The following is a 22,903-nucleotide window of genomic DNA, read 5'->3' on the forward strand; positions in this document are numbered from 1 at the left end:
AATAGCTCCTACCTTGTAGGTTTGTTGTGAGGGCATACATGTCAAGGACTTATAACAATGCTTGGCAGGTAATAAATACTCGATACTTTTTAGCTATTATTATTATTCATCAGAAACAGACAGCCCTGGGCTGGAAGCCCCCATTTTTTACTTGTTCCCAAATGTCAGTGGGCACCTTGTTTAACCTCTCAGTGTTTCAGTTTTCTACCCTCTAAAATTGGTCTTATAACACCCATCTCACGGGGTTGCTGTGAGGATGGACATTTAAATGAACTCAAAGCAGAGCAGCTACAGGACTTGCTCTCAGCCGACACACAGGAGGTGGTGATCTCAGGTTCCTTTTATCAGACGCTGCCCCTATAACACCACAGAGCAAGTGTTCAGGGAACTGAGGGGGGAAGTTTGGAGACAGAGGATTTTAAGGGCAGGAAGTGGGCACAGTTGCCAGTATTTGGGTGGCTTCCTTCTTGACGACTAAGTGGAGAGGCCTCAGGGGTCCTCACTACCCTGAGACCCACCCATGGAGGTGAGAGGGACCCCTGGGCCAGCAGACTGTCTGAGTTTCCTTAATTTGTTTCTCATCAAATGTTAGGGCTGGAGGACTTTTCCAGCTGTGGTAGGGTGGGAATGTTTCAATGAATGTATTATCGGGAAGATCTAGTTTCTCTGTTTAAAAAATATCTACCACTTGTGGAATCACAGAAATGGAAGGGTTTGTGATGAAACAGGCACCCCAGGCCATTCCCAAACAGAAGGTTTCTTTGTAGAGTTTTCTTTGGGTGACTTTTCAAAGGCTCCTTTCTGGCTGGCCTGCCCCGGGCAAGTCCACAGAGTGTGGGACAGCAGTTGGAGAAGAGGTGGATCTCAGCAGACAGGGCCTTGGGCGGTGGTCCCTCTCTTTGCCCCTTTTACTGCAGCACAGCACGTAGGCTCGGCCATTTTTAAAGTGCCTAACTACTCCGGGAATTAGGGAAGGGAATAAAAGGAATCAATTAATATGTAAGTCTGGTACTCAAGTATCTCATGAATGATGAAAACACGACTCCAGAAGTTTATCTGTCTCTCTGAGGAGGGCCTGCTTCTTCCACCCCCCCAAATCCTGATTCCTCCTCCAACTCCATCTTGGAACAGCTCCTTTTCTGTATTTTGCCTTACTTTCAACTCCCTATCCAAGTCTGGGATCTCTTCTTTAATATCCTTAAACCCACCCTGGAGACTCAACTTGTTGTCAGAGCTGCTCCAGGTCTTTGATCAAAACCTGCCAGCCAACCCACACCTTTAGCAGGAGTTAACATAAATCTTTAAGTTAGAGGGTCCAGAGATAAGAAACGAAGCTACAGTCAAAAAACCAGATGGAACCAGCTGGGACCAAGATGATGATAAATCGGACTTCCAACAAACCCTGAATCTCATTATAAGCTGATTTTTACTACATTGGCATATTAAACAACGCACCTACCAAAGGCCAGGGCTGGACATTAAGGAATCAAAAAAAAGATTAAAAGGGGGTGAAAAAAAAAAAAAAAAGGGTGGTACCCCACTCCCTCGGAAAAAGCACCGCCCCTTCCGCAACAGACTAATGCATATGCCCCCCCATCATCAGCCTCACTCTCCCTCCGTCTTTACTCTTTAAAGACACCTCTCACCAAGTGGGTGAGAAGTTGATCTGTGAACTTAGTTCCCACTTCTTCGTTCTTTGGCCAGTGAATAAAGCTTGTCGCTGCGTCCATCTCAGCTTCACTATCGTTATTGGCTGCTCAAACCCCGACAGAAAACAAACCCTCCCCTGCTAAGGCAGAGAGCCTCAGCTGGGCTAGAGCCCGAGCAGGGTCCATAGGACTTAATTCAGTAACAAAGTTACCTGCCTGGACCGGAGGGCAACCTCTCTCCAATTGAAAGCTGCCTCCCCAAGCCTCTAAAATGCAGTGCATTTAGAACTTTGCATGGACTTTCACTCCACCTCGCCCCACTTCTGAGGATCCCACGCTGGGCTCATCTGGCCTGAACTGAGCTCCTGCCCTCTTGCAGCTTGCCTTCGCTTGTGGACATAAGGTGTTAGAGAATTCCCTGTTGCTCCCACATCCTGCCTTGGTTTTCTTCCATCACATGCTCCATATCTATTTTTGGTTACACCTGCCCCTCCAGCCCGTGGCAAACAACTGGGAAATACTTACAAAGGTCACTGTGGCATGGCGCTGTGCTAGTGTTACCAAGCAAGGGCTCATGTGTCTGCAGCACAGAAGGCCAAACTCTGACAGTGAGTGTTTGCAGCAAAGAGTTTATCTGCAGGGAGCCAAGCAAGAAGTGGCAGTTCATGCTCAAAAGAACTGAACTCCCTGATGGCTTTCAGGCAAGGGTTTTTAAATACAGTGTTAGGGGAGAGGGTCGAAGGATGCATTGCCAGCTTGTGGACCTTCTTCTGATTGGTTGGTAGTGAGGTAATATTACTGAATACAAGCTCTTGCCACCGGACAGGCCAGTAAATCGGGAGATGAGGTGTTGGGGCAAGGAATTGAAACTTGATTTGGAAAGCCAGCAGACCAAGAAGATGGTGGACTAATGTCCCAAAGAACCATCTTACCAGAGTTAGAATTCAAGCTTCTTTTATACTAAAAGGGGGGGGTGGGTGTGGCTGGTTGCTGTCTTGGTGCAGGAATCTTTGCTTTTGCAGCTGTCCACGTAGCTCTTCACAATGTTCCTGTAAACCTCCAGCAAGACAAATGTTACTCTCTGTTCTGCAACTTTTTATCTTTATATGAATGGAAAAGTACTATACCTTTAAAGGTCAGAGCCTTGAGAATGGGTTATCATGTATATTTCAGGCTGTTGGCAACATTCTTTTACAAAGGTGCAGAGCCAGCATGACTAAAGCGCAGAGGAGAGAGTACAGCGGTTAGAGCTAAAGGAATAGATCCAATATGATGTCAGGTTTGCTCTTCTCTGTTACAGGAAGAGCGGGATGTTTTGGGAATGTCAGCCTTCTGGCTCCAACCTCTCTGGGGTCTACGTGCTTGTGGTCAGCATGTAGTCACTATCCTCCACCTGGGTGGGGATCTTAGTTTCTACAGAACAACTCAAAGATTGTTATCTATATCCTTACAGGAGGAACTAGGAGTCCTGCGACTCTGTTGCTCTAATCATTAACTGCTTGAGTCTGCTCTTTGGAACGGGGGGAAAGCCTAGGAGACTAAAGCCTTTCCTTCCTACAAACAAGAAATGAGGGACACAGGGGGGCTTTTGTACCTAGGAAGGCCCCGAAGAGTCCTGCTTGGTTTCAATCCACCCCTTTTCTTTGATACCCCTCAATCCTGAGGGGAACGGGGTAGGACACAAAAGGGTATAAAGTTTTGGATAGAGAGATTAAACCTAAACTCAGTAAGAGAGCTTGGTTGTCGGGGACTCAGTTTCACTAATGGCCCAAGAATAGAAGATTATAAGACTTGGTTTCATGGTCCACGAGCTTCTGAGCTAACTCAGGGTCATATAAGGCTATAAGGGTTAGGTGCCATTGAATGTACTCATACTGGCAAGCAGGAAGGACTTTCTTCCCTGGCATGGTCAGGGATGTCTTCCCAGAAGAGGTGGGATTTGAACTGAATATTAATGGATTAGGCAGGCTAGTGGTTCTCAATGCATTTTAAAGAAATATATGTGCTGGGCTCTACCCCCAAAGTGGGGATCTACCTGCTAAATTCTTCTTCTTTTTTTTTAAGTTGCGCAGGTGATTGAGTGAGGTCATCAGTGTTGAGAATTGTTGGGTTTTGCCAGGCAGAGAGAAGAAGGATGGCATTTCAGATGGAGGAAACAGCTGTAACCAAAGAGGAAAGGCAGGAAAGCACAGAGCTTTTATTTTGGGGAGGACAGGTAAGAAATAATTTAGACGAATTTTGCTGTGTATATTAGTGCTTGAAAGGCAGCTCAGAAGTTTAGATTCTACACTTTATGTGATGGGAGGCCATTGATGGTTTTTGAGGAGGGGAGAAGTTCTAAGTGATATAGAAGTGTTTCTACAGTGGGCACTTGCTCTGCCTAGAATTGTCAGAATTAGACTTGGAGGAGGTATACCACTTTTCTGTGTCCACAAGTGTCAGTCCTAGTCTCTTTTGCAAATTGCAGGTGAAGCTACAACTAAATGTCACGTTGAATCTTGCCCCAGAATGATTGGTAGTGATGATACCCATTGTTTTGTTCTCACATTCTCCAAAAGACAATCATAAAATTGAGCCTAATGTTACGTTTCCCAAAATTTCAACTGTCTGATCATGTCTAGAGAGAGGTAGTGAATTTTCACAGGTAAAGGTGTTGGAAGACAAAGAAAGAAGGGACCAATGTAAGAGATACAGCAAAGGAAGAAATGTAGGACTTATTGCCCAATTGGATTGGGAAGCAGGCAGCCAGGATAGTACGTAAGAAATTCTTAAGGAAAATAGGGAGTCTGATTTGCAGAGCAGCTGCCTTCGAAAACCCAAAGGGTGTCACAAGGTAGAAGCACTAGGCTTGTTGCATGTATTGGTAAGCTTCCTCAAAAGGTAATGGGATGGAAATGTACAAACAGATCATGGAAACCAAGATGTAACATTGTAGGATTCTATATGGTTTTTTGTTTGTTTGTTTGTTTTTTGTTTTTGCGGTACACGGGCCTCTCACTGTTGTGGCCTCTCCCGTTGCGGAGCACAGGCTCCGGACGCGCAGGCCCAGCGGCCATGGCTCACGGGCCCAGCCGCTCCATGGCATGTGGGATCTTCCCGGACCGGGGCACGAACCCGCATCCCCTGCATCGGCAGGCGGACTCTCAACCACTGCGCCACGAGGGAAGCCCCAAATTCTATATATTTTAATTGCTTAAACATATAGAGTCAGCCATTACCTTCAGCAAAAGGCCATTAGTAACACAGGACTGGAACAACAGCCCTGCTTATAATAATGGCACCTTTTGTTTATATAAGTTCATGCATTAAACTTCATTTGGATGCTACATAAAACCTAGCATGATTTGGGGCTGTAGTAGTTCTGATGAAAAATATATTACTTAGGGCTTCTTACCTCCTTTAACCTAGTGGCCCAAATGAGCAAATGCATTATCTAAAAGAAAATGCATGTTATACTTCCAGAATATAATCTTTTCCCCCTTGAAAATTAAAAATCTCTTTCTAAAGTGCTGTCCACTCTTATTCAGGTTATATCCTAGTTCTCTATTCTCTCTGGAGTCAAGGAAACCCCCTAGAGACCAGTTAGATGCTTGACGATATGCATGAGCTCTGCAGGAACTCCTGACAAATAAGACCTTCAAGAGATAAATGGTACAATAGAAAAATAGAAAAGGGCAGCTTAATAGCTACTCTACCAAAATATATAGAGTTCCCCTTAGGAGGATGCTGAGTAGAAGGTCTTCACCGCTGTTGAGAATAAGAAAAAAATAGTCTGAAATTCAACAGTGATGTCCAGAATGACCCTCAGGAGGATGTAATAAAATATTTTCTAACTAAGTCTCTGAGTAACGCAATCTTCTTCTATGAGGTTGGTGTAAAACTGGGCCTCTAGGGGGTGCACCTTAGCCCTCTTGTTACTTCTCTTTATGATACATGTGCTAGACTATGAGCACCATGAGAGCAGGTGCACTGTTGTCACCTTTTCTATGATTGTCATCACCACATCCCCAGGATCAAGCACAGTGCCTGGCTCAGGGTAGGCACTCACAGAGCAATTGATTAAAGAAAAAAAAATAGATTTGATTACCTACTGCCTGAGAGTATTACATAGCTTACTTTTTATTTATGAAAGTGAAGAAGTAGCCCAAAAGAAAACCCCCAGCACCACCAATCTCCCCACATAATATGCAGTTTTGCAAGTAGAGGAGAACCTTGGATCACAGTGGAGAGCTATAAGGAGGCAATCAGTGGAAGTGCTGTAGACTTGGAAAAGGACCACAAATGGTTCAGGCAGATCCTGGGTTCAGCCAGCGCAAGATTAGAGCAATAAACTGAGTATATTTATCACTTAAATGAACAACAAATGGGAATCGGAGATAAGCTGACATTCAAACTCAAACTTTGTACTTACAGAATGAACACTTTGCAAATGGCCTCAGGGTTACAGTTCTTTTAAACTTTTCACATGATTATTCTAATACGTGGTGGGCCTGAAATACCATGAGAGTGTGAGGTTTATGCAAAAAAAGCAAGCAAGGTGGATAAACAGGAAGGGGGACTGCCTGCTTTCTTCCTGACTGCATGTTTCAGAAGTCCAGCTACTTTTTAAAATGGATAAAGATCTAAAAAGCAAAAAGTAGGTTGGTAGAAAGAAAAGCAAAAGTGAAAAAACAATACAATACGTGGAGAAAGAAAAAAGATTAAGGACTAGCAAAGGAAAAGAGAGCATGAGTATGAATAAAGACTCTAGGACCTTATAAGTATAAGAGGAGGACCTTTGAAGCTCTATCTGCAAAAATAGTAAAAATATAACCACAGAGCAAAAGTGTTTTGGGAAGTCTTGAAATTTAAAGGTATACCATATACGCGTCTTATAAGTACAGCTTGGTGTTTTATGTTTACATTGCGACAGCAATCCAGATTTCCTGTGAATCCCTCTTTCTCTCAAGGAGAAATACTATCTCCAAGTAAGAACAACTCAGTTATGAATATGACTTAGAATGCTATGCCAGGTCATAGCCAATTCTGACACCCTTACCCCCATCAAAATCCTTCTTGCCACCAACTTCAGAGGGCGGCCAAACTACATGGCACAGATGACAAGCTTGGATAATAACATTTCCTCTGTTACCTCCTCACCACTTCCTCCATCTCCTCAGTTTTAATCTTGGACATGAGTCCTTTTTCACCTCCATTTTCCACCTTTCATATGACATTTACTTTTGCCTTAGGCAATTCATTTTTTCTTAACCTGAATAAATATAATAAGACATCAGCATCATCAGTCCCTAAAGAATTTAAACCAGCCTAGAAATTCCACCCAGAATATCCAAAAAAATCTCTATCAGTTTACTGCTGCATGCTCTAGCATTTACCATAAATAAACACTATTTCTTTTCCTATTTACTTATTTTTTTTCCTGTCTTGTTTAAATACAGGTGTGTTGCTTTCTAATCCTCTTCATTCCCATTACATTTCAGCTACCTTTTAAATGACAGATCCTTTCTTTCTTTTTGTTCTTGTTTTTGTTTTTGTTTTTTTTACTGTACGCGGGCCTCTCACTGTTGTGGCCTCTGCCGTTGCGGAGCACAGGCTCCGGACGCGCCGGCCCAGCGGCCGTGGCTCAGGGGCCCAGCCGCTCCGCGGCATGCGGGATCCTCCCGGACCGGGGCACGAACCCGCGTCCCCCACATCGGCAGGCGGACTCTCAACCGCTGCGCCACCAGAGAAGCCCGACAGATCCTTTCTTAGAGTTGACCTCGGCATGGTGACAGTGGAAACGGTAACAGACAGGGCCTGGTAAAATGGCAGGTCAGGGTCAAGGCCTGGCTCTCTTTGCTTTGATGTGCACGGGTGCTTCAAGCCTAGCACAACATGGCCTCCCCGTTCATGTTTCCAAGGTAGACTCTTCCTCAGTGTCTCTCTTCAAACTCTTAATAATCCAAATGGCATAGCCCTGTCATGACTTTACTTCTCTGAGGTGAGAAGGTTTGAACTCTCTGTGGATCTCCAGCCCTGTCCAAACAGCTGAGAACAGGGCTGGGAGGGGAGGCAGGTTCTCTAATGAGCAGACGTGAGTGGGGAGGAAGCAATTGGCATCTCCTCTACAATTTGCTACAGTCTCCCGCTCAACTATGGTCCATGTGAGTAATGAGCAGATTCTGGTCTCTTTTTGCTCTTAGCGTTAACAATTAACGCCATTATCCACCAAAGCAGTCATCAGACAGATTCTATGAAAATTAGTATCTGATTTTCCTACCTCTGGTTATTCATTCTACAAAAAGATGAGCTCTGGGAACATCTATGGGATTCATCCTTTCAGGTTTACACAGAGCAAAGGATCTTGGTATAAAGACAGAGCGAAGTCCAACATATAATGACTTGTACATGTAATCACTTAGAATGGGCCCCAGGAAAATATCCAAAATGGTGAGGTTTGTGAGTCCCTCTTTGGGACTTCTCTCCCACCTCCTCTCAAGTTATCATAATGACCTCCATTTGCACAGTTCCTTATAGTTGACCAACATTTCAACATGGATTATCTCACCTCATGCTCACAGACACCCTGAGAGGGGAGCATTACCACCATCAACCCCATTTTACAATGGAAGAAACTGGGGCTCATTCAACTATTATAGAGTGAAGACCATGTGTCAGATCCAGTGAAGATACAACAATGAACATACACAGTTCCTACCTTCAGAAAGCCCAGTAGAGAACATTAACCACAAACAGGAAGTGACGACACAGCCCTAGACTATGAGAGCTCAAAGAAGGGCCAATGACCAGAAAGAGGTTTCTGCAAGAGCTGATACCAGATTTTTATAGGACCCGGTTGGTAAGGTAACAAGAGCTACAGAAAGAACACTCTAGGCCCCCAACTCATTCTTATTTGACCTCTTAAAGAGGAGATCTATCAACTCAAATGAATTTCCAATGGTGAGATTTCAGAACTTATAACCAAGCCAAAAGAGTTAATTGGAACAGGCAATGTGTGGGGAAGTTTGGGCTCAGAGTCTCACCCTGCAGTCACCAAACTGGATGTGCCCCCTTTCGGGGGATCCCGGACCGGCCTCCAGGACAATCTTCTGAGTAGGCCTGTCTGAAAACTGTAACTTCCTCTCCAGAGGCAGAGCACAGAGTAAACTCTCCCTGACTCTTCTCCTCAGTGGGAAAATATACGTGTAGATCACACATGCTATGTGCCTTTCTGGAGGTGACAACCAGGAAAACGATGCCAAAGCTTTTCAACCACAAAGATGTAGTCTAATATACTCAAGCATCAGTTGTTTGTGGTCAGAGGTTCTACCCAGAACAACGTTTACTGCTTCTTCTATCTCCCTGAAAAACAGGTAGAGTCTGAGTACCCCAGAGGTTCCGCGAAACAGGGGTGCAGAGACAGCTAATTTCCAAAGGCAGCAAACAAGTCTCCAGAATTTTGCCCCAAGAGACTAATCCAATATCTCCAAGGACAGTCATAACCACCATGGCACAACTTTGACTTTTCTCTCAGTTGGACACAATAGAAATTTTCAATTATTTTGAGGAAAGATAAAACATCACTTTCAGCCATGCAATCCCCCCTTGTAAAACCATCTGGGATAGCAAAATGGGTGAGATAAGTGTAAAATAATTTTAAAAGACCCCATTCCTAGAAATAGTACAGAAGTGCTTCCCCATGTGGCCTGCGTGGTGGCTAGGGGTCTGCAGGCTGTCCTGGATCCAGGCCTAGGAAATGACTCAGACATGGAGAAGAAGACACGTTGTTGAAGAATATTCCGGGGCTGGATTGGGGAATGGCACAGATTCGATGATGATATAAATTCTGCTCTGTGCACATATTGTTTTGCAAAATCCAGGCATGAGATCATTCGGCCTGAACGTTTTCCCTGAGGGTTTCTCACAGACAAACACAGTTATCTGAATTGAGTTAGACCAGGGGAAAGGCATTTTGGAAATGATCTGATTGTGCACGTGGACATTTAAACATTTCTCATTCAGGGCAAAAACCGAAGGTTTTACAGAGGGCCCATGAAAGAGGAGCCCACAGATCTCTACTCATTTATTTTACTACTGCTTTATGGGGAAGAACTAAAAACGCTCTCTCCACATCATGGGCAAGAAGCAGTTGCTGTTGCTTCAGGCGGCATTTATGTGATTCGATGTGTAAATTTTTGTTTGTTTTGTTTTGGTCTTTTGTGGGTTTTTTTGATTTATTTATTTTTAATTTTTGGCTGCATTGGGTCTTCGTTGTTGTGTACAGGCTTTTCTCTGGTTGCAGTGAGCAGGGGCTACTCTTCGTTGTGGTGCACGGGCTTCTCATTGCGGTGGCTTCTCTTGTTGTGGAGCACGGGCTCTAGGCGCATGGGCTTCAGTAGTTGTGGCACGCAGGCTCAGTAGCTGTGGCTCGTGGGCTGTAGAGCACAGGCTCAGTAGTTGTGGAGCATGGGCTTAGTTGCTCCGTGGCATGTGGGATCTTCCCAGGCCAGGGCTCGAACCCGTGTCCCCTTCATTGGCAGGCGGATTCTTAACCACTGTGCCACCAGGGAAGCCCCAGATTGCTCATAGTTTTAAGTGGAATTTTCTATCACAAGTGAGAAGTCATGAATAGTGTTAGTTTTAGATCAGCTACACTGCCTCTTTCCAGAAGAGAATGGTTTGACTGATCACATCACACCATTTCAGTGCTTCTGACCACATACATCAGAATTAACCTGGGGGGGAGACCCAGTTAAATTGAAGATTCCTGGACTCCACTCTAGAGAGATTCATTTATTAGGTCTGGGGTTGAGCCAAGGAATCTACAGATGTTTCTGATGCCCACCACACTTGTGATCCACAGAACATTTTTTTCCTTTAAAAATTTTTATTTTGGGACTTCCCTGGTGGCACAGTGGTTAAGAATCTGCCTGCCAATGCAAGGGACACAGGTTCACACCCTGGTTTGGAAAGATCCCACATACCATGGAGCAACTAAGCCCGTGCACCACAACTACTGAGCCCACGTGCCACAACTACTGAAGCCCACGTGCCTAGAGCCGGTGCTCCACGACAAGAGAAGCCACTGCAATGAGAAGCCCGCACACCACAACGAAGAGTAACCCTCGCTCGCAACAACTAGAAAAAGCCGTCACACGGCAATGAAGACCCAACACAGCCAAAAATAAATAAATAAATTTATTTTAAAAATCTTATTTTATTATTTTTTTATTCAAGTATAGTTGATTTACAACGTTGTTTTAATTATTGCTGTACAGCAAAGTGATTCAGTTATACATATAGATACTTTCTTTTTAAAAAAATATTATTTTCCATTATGGTTTATCATAGGATATTGAACACAGTTCTCTGTGCTATACAGTAGCACAGAACTTTTGATTGCCAAAGATAGTGAGGGTTTTTCTCTCTCTTTCTCCCACATCCTTTGCTTGATTCATTAAAAAAAATATTTTTGTAATGTGACAGCTTTCATAAACTAAAATGTTAGCACTCATCAGAAAGGTAGGAGATATTGTGGCCTATTAACTGTGTGAGATAATGAAGGGCAAGAAAGAACCTAAATTCTAGTTGGTTATTAATCCGTGAGTGGAAAGAAGAGAAGGGAGTAGGTATCCTAAAGGCAGACCTGCCGGACACAGTGGGGAGGAGACCATGTCTAACCAGGGGGAGGCCTGTGAAGGAGGCCAGGTAGGCAGGTTTTATCTTTTTTTTTCATCTGCAAGATGCCCAGAGTCAGCTTCTGCAATAAAGAGACTTGCTTATGAGGCCAGATTCAGACAGACTCAGAAACTGAGTGTTCTTAATTAGGGAGGAAGATACAAGCAAACTTTATAAAATTTTGAAAGTATGGATAGGAAAAGAACATGTACCCCAAAATTCAGAACACTAGAAATGGGGAATATTCATTGAAGTGTGAAAAATATTTTATGTTGATATAAAAGCAATACTGAAAAACACAACTGCTAGTAAACTTAAGGTACTTCTTATTCCAAGAGATATTCCAGGTTGGAACTAGAAATAAATTTAGGAAGTATTAAGAAATTTAGATTACAGATCTATTCAGGTTATTAAGGAAAGTAGTGATATTTGAGATGTATGTCTTAATTTTGAGGTTGATTTCCTTGGAGAACACCTGAGGTATTCCTGCAGTTCTCCTTGAGGTCACAGGTCAAAATATATTTCTAGAGTTTTCATGCCCTGAGTTTTTTGGGTTATACTTCTGTTATTTGGCAACAGCCAAATAGCAGGACCTGAATTTCAATTCTATTTCTCCTGTTTACTAGCTGTGAAATGTTGCATAAGTTATTGTACCTTTCTGGGTCTTGGTTTCCTCATCTGTAATATATATGTATATATATACACATATACATATATGTATATATTTATATTTATTATTTAGTATATATAATATTTAGTCATGTTCACAAACATGGTCATTTTCATGATAATTCTAAGTATTCCTGAGGTAGGTAGGTGCTCAGTGAATGCTTCTGAATGGTGACATTTTGGGCTGAGTTCTGAGTAAACCACATGTTCTATGTGTCTGGCCACACATAATAATTTCAGTTCACATAGTAAATATCAGAATGTCCACCCTAAAAATATATGAGAAAGAAAATGGATGAATACATTTGTCCATTAGCATATTAAAAATACAACTTCATTCTTTTATTTCTGAGTTTTAAAAATAATTTATGATAAATGCTCTGACTTCGGTTAAAAAAAGCAACTTATTAAATAAGAAATGCTAAGTATCTGAATTTGAGAGCCCACATCGCGAAGGTAAGGCTGGGGGCAGCTGTGTCAAAGCTTCCCTCCTCTCTCTCCTCTTCCTATTGGGGAAATAAGGGGGAATTAGACTTCCTCCACAGAACAGGTAGGACCGAACCCTGACGATCTGGATCCTGGGGGAAAAACATGACTTAGATGCTTAGGCTGACTGCTGGCAGTGCTCCTAAATTATGGAAGGCACAATTAATTCTTTTCCATTCTGAATACACATTACTTCTCTGTTCCCAAATGCAACTTTGTACTTTATATTCTGTTCTTCACATGGTTGCGATGGAGAGTTACATAATTTATATTTATATTAAAACTTTCCTGACTGTAGGAGATGCCATTGTGTAAACAGGTTTTTTCACGCAATTAATAGGGTCTCAAAAAAGATTTCAAGTCACATGTCCAAACTCATGTGTCATCTAACTAAGCAACTGAAAGCAGATGTTTGGATGCATATGCAGACAAACCATTCTCCTGTAGCCACTAAAATACCATGTTGAATTCAGCTTGCTAGCCTACTGTAGGTTTGAAAGGTACCAGGTGTATGATGTTCTTTTTTACATTGGAGGTACATTAGTGCTGGCTTAGGACCTATGTGGTAGTTTGATCTTCTTGGTACTAATTTCTTACAAGCCTTACTTTAATAGCATTTTGTTGCAATTTTCCCCAACTAACAGCTTATTTTTTCCAATGTAACATTGGAAAAAGGAAATTTTTAAAGGACACCGTTTTCTGGTTATTTCTAACTAAATCATCTCTTATGAAAGCTATCTTCTAAAACTTTCACTGGTGGCAGATTTTTCTATAACACTTAACACTTTCTAATGAAAGTGTTTTTCCTTTGACTGCCACATCAAACCCGTGAGAGAGAAAGGGCAAGAATTATTACCCATGCTTTAGAGATTAGGAAACTAAAGTCAGAAAATTTAGAGGGGATGTAGAAAGACGTGCTGGCTTTTCATTCCAGATAACCACAAATACTTTCTTTCAGTGACAAAACATCCTTTCCAGCTTCCTATGGTTTTCTTGAGCTCTAAGTTATTACCAAAAAGAAACTCCAAAGAAGTCAAGTTCATAGTCCATGTTCTCACATAGTTAAACCCTACTGCAACAAATACCATTTCAAAGAAGGTAATGAGAGCAATAAGAGTAATTTATATGGACCACTCATCATGTACCAGGTTCTATACTAAGTACATGATGTGCTTTATCTCATTTAATCCTCACAACATGCTTAAGCAGAGAGGAACTATTACTATTTCCATTTTACAGATGAGGGAAATAGGCGTGGAGAGATCCAGTGACTTTTCCCGAGTTACAGAAGTAATATTGTTGAATCCAGTGATGGACCTAGCTCAGTCTGACTCCAGGTCCAGTGCTCTTAAGCAGTATTTTATACAAAGCTAATTCTCTGTCCCTGCTGATGTAACAGAGAAGAGCAAAATCTAACCCCATGTTGGATCTGTTTCTTTGCTTTTCGTTGCTTTTGTTATTATAATCATACAGAATGGCCTGCCTCAGGGAACCCTGACCCTCTGCCTGAATGTTAAACTAACATGCCTTTGTTCAGCTCACAGGGAGATAATCTGACCCTGCCCACCTGTGAATGGCTGCAAAAACGAAGAAATGAACACATCCCCTCCCGATGCTGGCCAAGCCAGGCAAAACTAATGGCCCTTTTACTCTACCTCCTCACCTCCTCCCCTTCTCTGCTCCATAAAAGAAACTGGTATCCAGACCCCGATAAGATGGTTTTTTGGGGAACCTAGTCTGCCATCTTCATGGTCTACTGGCTTTCCGAATAAAGCCGCTATTCCTTGCCTCAACACCTTGTCTCCTGATTTATTGGCCTGTTGTGCAGCAAGCAGAGTGAGCTTGGACTCGGTAACACTGATGACACCAAAGAAAGGTGTTTGTAGATCTGTCTGCAATGAGTTGTTGTACATGTCTACATCATGTCTTCGTCAAAAAAACTCAGTACTACGTTGCAGTTGCAAATCAAAATGGTACAGCCATTGAAAAATAGTTGGTCAATTTCTTATAAGGGTAAACATACACTTAACATATGACGCAGCAATCCCACTCCTGGGTATTTACCCAAGAGACATTAAGACACATGTCTGGACAAAGACCTGAGTAGGAATACTCATAGCAACATTATTCATACTAGCCCCAAACTGGAAACAACCTAAATGTCTATTAACTGGTGAATGGATAAACTGTGGTACATCCATACAGTGGAATACTAGTCAGCAACAGAAAGGAAAACTTACTGATAGATGCAGCGGTATTAGATAAATCTTAAAAAAATTTTTTTAATTAATTTATTTTATATATTTTAAAATATTTTTTACTTTAAAAAATTTTTTATAGATAAATCTTGAAAGCATTGTGCTAAGTAAAGGAAGACAGACACAGAAAACTACATTCCATGTGATTCTATTTACATGGAATTCTAAAAATCAAACTATATCAACAGAAAACAAATCAGTGGTTGCCAGGAGCCAGGGTATGGCAGAGGGATTGGCTAAAGAAGAGTTCAAGGGAACTTTTGAGGTAACGGAAATATTTTGCATCTTGATTCTTATAGTGGTTACGTGAGTTTATATTATACATTCATCAAAACTCATCCAATTTCTACTTTAAAAGCGTAGGTTTTATTGTGTGTAAATTATACCTCAGTCTGATGTAAAAACAAATCTAGTATTAAAAACAGGCCTCAGGGGGCTTCCCTGGTGGCACAGTGGTTGAGAGTCCACCTGCCGATGCAGGGGACGCGGGCTCGTGCCCCAGTCCGGGAAGATCCCACATGCCATGGAGCAGCTGGGCCCATGAGCCTTGGCCGCTGAGCCTGCGCATCCGGAGCCTGTGCTCCACAACGGGAGAGGCCACAACAGTGAGAGGCCTGCGAACGGCAAAAAAACAAAACAAAACAACAACAACAAAAAAAACAGGTCTCAGTCTCTACTCCTGCTGCTTTCCAAAAGTATTTGTTATGGGTTGTTGTCACAGCAAGGTTATTACAGCTGTTTTGTACCTTTCAATTCCTCTTGCCCCTTCAGAAGAATACTACGGCTCTCTTCATTTCTTCTCTTCTCAGCTATTCTATCCACCCCCCTCAGGGAAGAGCCATGCTGTAGTTCAAGTCTAAGGCCGTCTGCTGCAGAATTCACTTTTGCTTGAGGGGGATCAGCCTGTTGTTCTATTCAGGCCTTCAACTGATTGGATGAGGCCCACCTGCATTACCAAGGGCACTTGGCTTTACTCAAAGTCCACTGATTTAAATGTTAATCTCATCCCAAAACACCCACATAGAAACATCCAGAATAACACTGGACCACATATCTGGGCATGGTGGCCCAGCCAATTTGACACATAAAATTAACCCTCATAATCTTCATTCAGCTCTTTTTCTTCTCCAAATTGTAAAAACAAGGAATGGAATTTCAGGCAATGAACTCCTCAAAACAGTGTTTTCCAGACTTGGTGATGATGAGAATCCCTTGGAAAGGCTTATTAAAAATGCAGATCCCGGGCTTCCCTGGTGGTGCTGTAGTTGAGAGTCCGCCTGCCAATGCAGGGGACACGGGTTCATGCCCCGGTCCGGGAAGATCCCACATGCCGTGGAGCGGCTGGGCCCCTGAGCCATGGCCACTGAGCCTGCGTGTCCAGAGCCTGTGCTCCACAGCGGGAGAGGCCACAACAGTGAGAGGCCCACGTACTGCAAAAAAAAAAAAAAAAAAAAAAATGCAGATCCCTCCCCTGCAGATTCTGACTCAGGAGGTCTGGGGTGATGTGCAGAACTCTGTAGTTTAAATAAGATCCCAGGGGCTTATGATCAGGCAAATTTGGGCAACAGCACCATAAAACAAATCTACCTGTAACCAAGGAACCAGGCTATCTGGTGGGACTTATATGGGCAGTGGTTCAACGTCAATTTATAATTTGAAGTTGCTTTAGGGCACACAACAAAGTCTATGTAAGAACACTTTTATTAAGCAATTAATATTGCCCCGGACTCATCTGGGTCTCTTCCCGAAGGAATTCCATTATGATTGGTGCAACTTCAGAGGCTGATGTATTAGATACTCCCAGTTTATATAGGCCCATCTTGGCCCTTTGCAATCATCAGTTTGGGGCAGAGTCATAGCTATCTTCTGGGCAGCAGCTTCCAACCACACACTGAAGAGATCCAGGGTACGCCCTCTTATGAGGTTGGACCAGTGGTCCTGCAGCGTCGCAAGTAGGAAAAGAACTCAGAAACTAGAGGGAGAAATACATTTAATATCTTTAAAACAGATGTTGATCTTCCTTTCTTCTCTTCCTCTTTTTTGTTTTTAAGAAAGCTTTAGCCTGGAGTGGAAAGGACGTCAGATAAATATCTTGAAATAGTTGAAGAGTGTTAATGTGGAAGAGAGGCGAGGTTTTTCCCTCTATGCTCCCAAGGGACAGAAATAACCCTGGTGGATGAAAGCTATCAAAAGGGGGTATTATGGGCTTGACAAAAGGAAAAGCCAATAGAAAAAATGAGGAGTTATAGCCAGAGATACCATTGTTCTGCTGGCCCTGCCACTCACTAGCTGTGGGATCTTGGCCAAACAGTTAATCTCTCTGAGTTTTCTGAATTGCAAAATGGGAATGATAACACTTCCAGGGCTGTGGTGAGGATTAACTGAGATATTTGTAAAGCTCGTGGCAGAGAGCTAGGCTCATCATTGGTGCTCAGTAAGGGGTAGATAATAAAAATCAGAACAGTTAGAGTTGTGAAGGGGGAAGAGGTCACCTAAAGGAGGAGTAAATTTTCATCACCAGATGAGTTCAAGCACGGTCTCCACCCTCCTTTTACAGGTTGATGGGGATGATGGGGAGTGGGGGGCTCTAAGCCTTGTATGAGTGGTTGAATTGGACAAATTTTCATGTCCTTTTCACCATGAGCAATTTTATGTTTATCTTAGAAGAGGTAGAGAACATAGTTTTATGCTTGCCAAAAGGTTATTCTTTTCCTTTTGTGGAAACATTTACTCTCTCTAGGCAGCCAACGCTTAGCCTTTGAGTTTACTAATCTGAGGACTTATGACGTGAATTTCTACTGGGAAGTTTTGATATTACACAATGTTCACTCCTATTCCAGCCTTAATACCAAAGCTTGGAATATGAATCACAAAACAAAGTCATGGCATAACACATTCCAAAAGAGCTGGGAAAATAACTGAACCAAAGTCTTGCCTGACAAGCACACTGCATGAACACTGTGTAACATCCAGGACAATCAAGGAAACAGCATTATCAGAGAGTCATGGGACTCTGGAACTGCTGTTTTCCCTGTGTCATAAGGATGCCCAAATGTTTGCAAGAATTGGAATAAAGTTAAAGGGAAATTACTATGGTCATCCTGTAAACCCACTGGAAATTCATGTCAGGGATTTTCAATTAAACATGGTATATTAAATATATACATTTATATCTCTTCTGTCAGAAAAAGCGCTAGTAAAGATATTTAACAAGTATGTATATATATATTCCAAATTACAGAAGACAACAGCCACTTAAAGGTATAAAAATTTTGGAAGAGGTAGACATAGGAGGAGTGACTGATACAGCAGAGCGGAGAAAGCTGAATGTAAGAATGTGCTTGCAGAGAGAGGCACAGTGAGGAGCAAGACAGTTCATACTACAGAACCCTGGAAAGTCTCAAGAACTGGAGTGTTAGGCATTATGGAAGATGTCAGTTAAGTATGGAAATGAAAACAGGGGACTAGTTGAAAGTTGTATAAAGAGAATTTATAGCCCCGTGTCTTTCCTCTCCCCCACCCAGCAGGCAACCACCTCCTAACCGCACCCCCTAGTTTAGAAACTAGATATTTATTCTCTGGAACATGTAAACATAACAAGCTCCCTATTCTGGGATACCAGCACATCTTAGATCTTAGGAGAGGATGGGAGGGATATGCCCTATTGAAAACAGAGGCTGAATAAAAATCTGTGTACTAAATGGAGAGTCCCTCAGTCTCTCTTCCTCCTGGCTTTCAAAACAATGGCAGCCAGGATTGCAGCACACAGATAGGAGACTAGAGTTTTCTCCTTTGAGAGAAACTTAAAGATTCCACAGAAAAGTTCTACAGATTCTGACCTTTTAGGACCCCCAATTAAAAGGCCAGCTTGCCACTTGGTCTCTGTAGAGCAGAGCCTACCATTTAACAAGCCTACCTGTATACCTTTCAATGCACTCTACAGTATCTCACTCTTAAATTTGATCAGACAACTAAAGATCACCAGATACTTGAAGAAAACCTTCAACCTGAAAGACAGAGAACAGAATATATAAGAAAAGGAAAAAAAAAAAAAAAAAAAAAGGAACCTGGAGGAAATTGAGATAATACAGAGAGCAGAATTTAAAAAAAAAGAACAACAAAACTCTAACATCCTCAAACAAATGGGAGAAGATGTTGTGTCTGTGAAACAGGAACAGGATATTATAATGGAATTATCAGAGAATTTTAAAAAGACCCTTGAAAATGAAAGCCATGACAGCGAAATGAAAAATTCAATGGACAGATTGGAAGATAAAATCTTTTGTTAGAGAGTTTATGAAAAAAGACAAAAGTTACGTATAGGAGGGAAAAGATCACAAAAGAGGATCAATCCAGAAAGTTCTACCTCTGACTAACAGATGCTCAAGGAAGAGAGAACAGAAAAAATTAAGTGAAGAAAATTATTAAATAGGTAATTTAAAAAATTTTCTCAATGTATAATGTCATTATTCTCCAGATTCAACATGCCCATTATGTGCCCAAACTAATGAATAAAAAAGTTTACCAAGTCACATCATTTTAAATTACAGTGGGAATTACACTGGGAATAAAGATCCGAAAAGTTTCCAGAGAGAGAAAATAGTAGGGAAAAAAGTGAGAATATGAGGGGTGGGAAACACAATGGCATCAGATTTATGAACAGCAACATCAGAATCCCAAAGACGATAGAGCAGTTATCTTCTTACAATTACTTCAAAATTATAAGTCAAAGGGATGTGGAATTCTATACCCAACCAAACTATCAAGTATGAGCGTAGAATAATGACATTTATAGGTATTCTAGGTTTCAAAAATTTACATTCTAAGTGCTTTAAGGAACTACTGAGAGTGTGCTCCAACAAAATGAGGCAGGAAAATAAGAAAGAGGAAGATACGGAATTCGGAAAATGTGATCTGTGCAGACCTAGAAATGTGCTGCTCAGACCCCCTTCAGAAAATGACTTGTTGCCCAACTGAAAGAAGTGTGGTTAGCTGACAGCCTCTAGATGGTAGCTCCTTTGGGTTATGCTTCAGCTTTGAGCCAAGGTTACATTCTTCTTGGGGTGGCCCTTGGTCAACAATTGAGCAAGGCGGTAACAAAAGGACTGAGCCATTTCCACTATCATGGGGCCTCCCAAGGGGACACTGTTTGCACTGGCACTCCTTATAGGGCTGGTAGAGTCGGGTCTGCAACACAATCTGATAGCTCTCCTGTCCAGTCCTGCTCTTCTCTTTTCTTGCATTGGTATTTCTCCTCAATAAATCTCTTGCTCTCTTAACTCTACCTTAGTGTCTCCTCAAAGGATTCAACTTGGTCCAGGACCAAGGAGAGGAGTAAAGAGGAGCCCTAGACTGATGGTTGTTCAGAAGGCCTGGTGAGTAACCAGCTCACATAAGGGTAGAAAGCCTTCAGGCTCCCAGAAGGTAGGTAACCTCCAGATTAAAAAACAAACAAACAAAAATCTGATCAGAAAACCTGTCTTTACCATGAGGAAAATTGTTTTAAGAGGAATTTGTCTACAATATTGTGGGAGAGTCTAGAAAGATTCAGAGACAAGTATATACAAGCCTAAGAAAAAGGAAAGGCAAATAACTGCAGGTAAGACAAAAATCGTAAAACAGAAGAAATATAATTACCTTACACTACTTAGCTTGGCTGGGAACATAATATAAAAACTAAATGTCAATTACATTTTTAAAAGTTTTGATATTTTATTGGGGGAGGGGAAGGAGGGATGGTAGTGAAAGAAAGTTCAATCCCCACTCTACCATTGGTTAGAAAGTCAACAGATAATGTGGGTGTGTCTAAAAACTGATATGTCTGTAATAGCAACGTTAAGTATGGCAAATATCTGGAGAAACCACTGAAAGAGGTCAAATTGTTACCTCTGGGAAATGGGACTGGAGTAGAAGGTGGAGGAGTGCTGTTTTCCTTCACAAGTCTTGTGACACAATTTGACTTTAACTTTGTGCATGTAGACAAAAAATGAATTTACAAAAAGAAAATGTAGAGGCAGGAAGTGGAAACCTCATCAACAGGCATTGGTCTCAGCAGGAATCTGCAGAAATGGTTGAGGAAAGAATGGTGAGAGGAATATCATAGCCTGAAATTGCCCTGGTCCCAGGCATCAACCTCTGGGATGTGTGAGGGCTGCAAGTTCCCCTCCCCTAAGAGCTGTAACTCTGTATGTTATAAGCTGAGAGCCCCTGATCAGAAAGTCCTCCATTAACTACCTCCTGGTTTATCAAAGTTAAAATTTCCTGGCCTATTCAGGGATGTTATTGAACCTGGCTGGAATTCACTTACTGCAAGAGAAGAGAAAAAAAAAATTATTATTGACCCGCTGGCTAGGGAAAATGGGAACGTGATAATAAAAGAAGAGGAAATGTATACAACTCAGTGGGCTGCTTTTGTCAGAAAATACTTTTAACCTGCTTCCCAGTGGTCATTGTCTGTGACAAAGGGTAGCAAGGCAGGCTGGGACAGAGATTTAAGAACAGGTTGCAGAAGGAAACTTCCAGCAAGTCAGGATAAGGAAGAAATCTTGTGTCTGTTCCCCATACTGATAAACAGATTGTCCTAGGGAGATCTGGGGGATGCTCACTCAAGATAAGGTGTGATTAAGGGAGCCAGAGAGAGGTTACATAAACACATCGGAGAGACAGGGAGAAATGCGTGAAAGGCATCTTAAATGATGACTCTCAGAAGAAATAGATTACACAGGGAGGCGGGGGTGCTCAGTGATGATGCTGAACAACTGTGGGTGCTCTGATTTGGCACTTACCCTGATTTGAAGGGTGACTTGGGGAAAATCAAAGGAAATATTAGCACAGAAGTTAGGGGTGTTTTTTTTGCGGTACGCGTGCCTCTCACTGTTGTGGCCTCTCCCGTTGCGGAGCACAGGCTCTGGATGCGCAGGCTCAGCAGCCATGGCTCACGGGCCCAGCCGCTCCGCGGCATGTGGGATCATCCAGACTAGGGCACGAACCCGTGTCCCCTGCATCAGCAGGCGGACTCTCAACCACTCCAGAGGCAGAGCCAGTGACAGGGAGGGGATGCTTGGTCAGCCTGGCAGGATCCACAGCTAAGGCAGCAAGTACCTTAGCTCCTGGGCAAAGGCTTCATTGTGGTCATTCTCACGGCACCATCTCTGGGGCTGGGGAGCTGGCTGAGCTCATCCCTCAACATCATCCTTGCTATATAATTAGAGGCAGCTTTCTTTCTTTTTTAAAAAATTTATTTATTTTTGGCTCTGCTGGGTCTTCGTCGCTGCACATGGGCTTTCTCTCGTTGCGGCGAGCGGGGGCTACTCTTCCTGGTGGTGGGCATGCTTCTCATTGCGGTGGCTTCTCTTGTTGCAGAGCACGGTCTCTAGGTGCACGGGCTTCAGCAATTATGGCACGAGGGCTCAGTAGTTGTGGATTTCAGGCTCTAGAGAGCAGGCTCAGCAGTTGTGGCGCATGGGCTCTTTTGCTCCGTGGCATGTGGGATCTTCCCGGACCAGGGATCGAACCCGTGTTCCTGCATTGGCAGGCGGATTCTTAACCACTGCTCCACCAGGGAAGTCCCTAGAGGAAACTTCCAACTGTTTAGCACCTAGTCGTCCAGCCTGAGGATGACTTAAATTTTTTCCTTCACTCTTTTCTACTGCTTGCCCTTTGGCCATTAATTTCTCATGTGCTGTATGCAAGAGACTGGGTAAAAATCTGGAGGATGATTTGTGAGGAAGAAAGGTGAAAAAATAAGGTAGCCTCACTATTCACATTATCCCCAGCGCTTATCATTTAGGAACCATCTAGAAGAGTCTGTATGATACAACCTCCTATTTATGAGTTGTTCGGCAGCCTTTTTCTCCAGAGCATGGTGAGGTATTCCATCTAGACAGAGCACATTAAGACTATATTCTCCTACTTCTCCTTCCAAAATTCTCTCTCCATTACAGCTATCCTAGTTTTTAGAGTTGAAATTGAAGACACATTTGCCACCAGTGGTTCAGCAGGACGTTCAATAGGTCATTCTTGGTTCTTGTTGTCATGAATAGGCAAATGATAACTCTGAAGGTCTTTGCCAGAAACCGTCAGCAGTCTTTATTTCCATAATCATACACTGAGACAATAAACTCACTTGCAAGGCAACTTCTAATGCCTTTAGTAGCAACACTAAGATTGGCTATGTCACCAAAA

The 22,903-nt window shown here is 42.6% G+C and overlaps 1 protein-coding gene across 3 annotated transcripts in view; it reads right to left on the reverse strand.

The window, feature by feature from the left end:
- The window catches only part of LOC111185030 (uncharacterized), a 93,683-nt gene that overhangs the window by 11,386 nt on the left and 59,394 nt on the right, over window positions 1-22,903 (reverse strand). For 2 of the 3 annotated variants that reach the window (XM_089909053.1, XM_089909051.1), the window contains exon 7: window positions 10,062-16,691. The exons of the other annotated variant lie outside the window; for it this stretch is intronic. In XM_089909053.1, the coding sequence (XP_089765179.1) occupies window positions 16,557-16,691 (135 nt within the window). In that variant the 3' untranslated portion in view covers window positions 10,062-16,556. Of the gene's footprint in view, window positions 1-10,061; window positions 16,692-22,903 lie in introns of those variants that run through there. 3 annotated transcript variants of the gene reach the window in all.

Source organism: Delphinapterus leucas, chromosome 3 (genome assembly GCF_059928025.1).
Source record: "Delphinapterus leucas isolate spDelLeu-1000000601 "Yukka" chromosome 3, BTC_Dleu_Yukka2, whole genome shotgun sequence".
Classification (NCBI taxonomy): domain Eukaryota; kingdom Metazoa; phylum Chordata; class Mammalia; order Artiodactyla; family Monodontidae; genus Delphinapterus; species Delphinapterus leucas.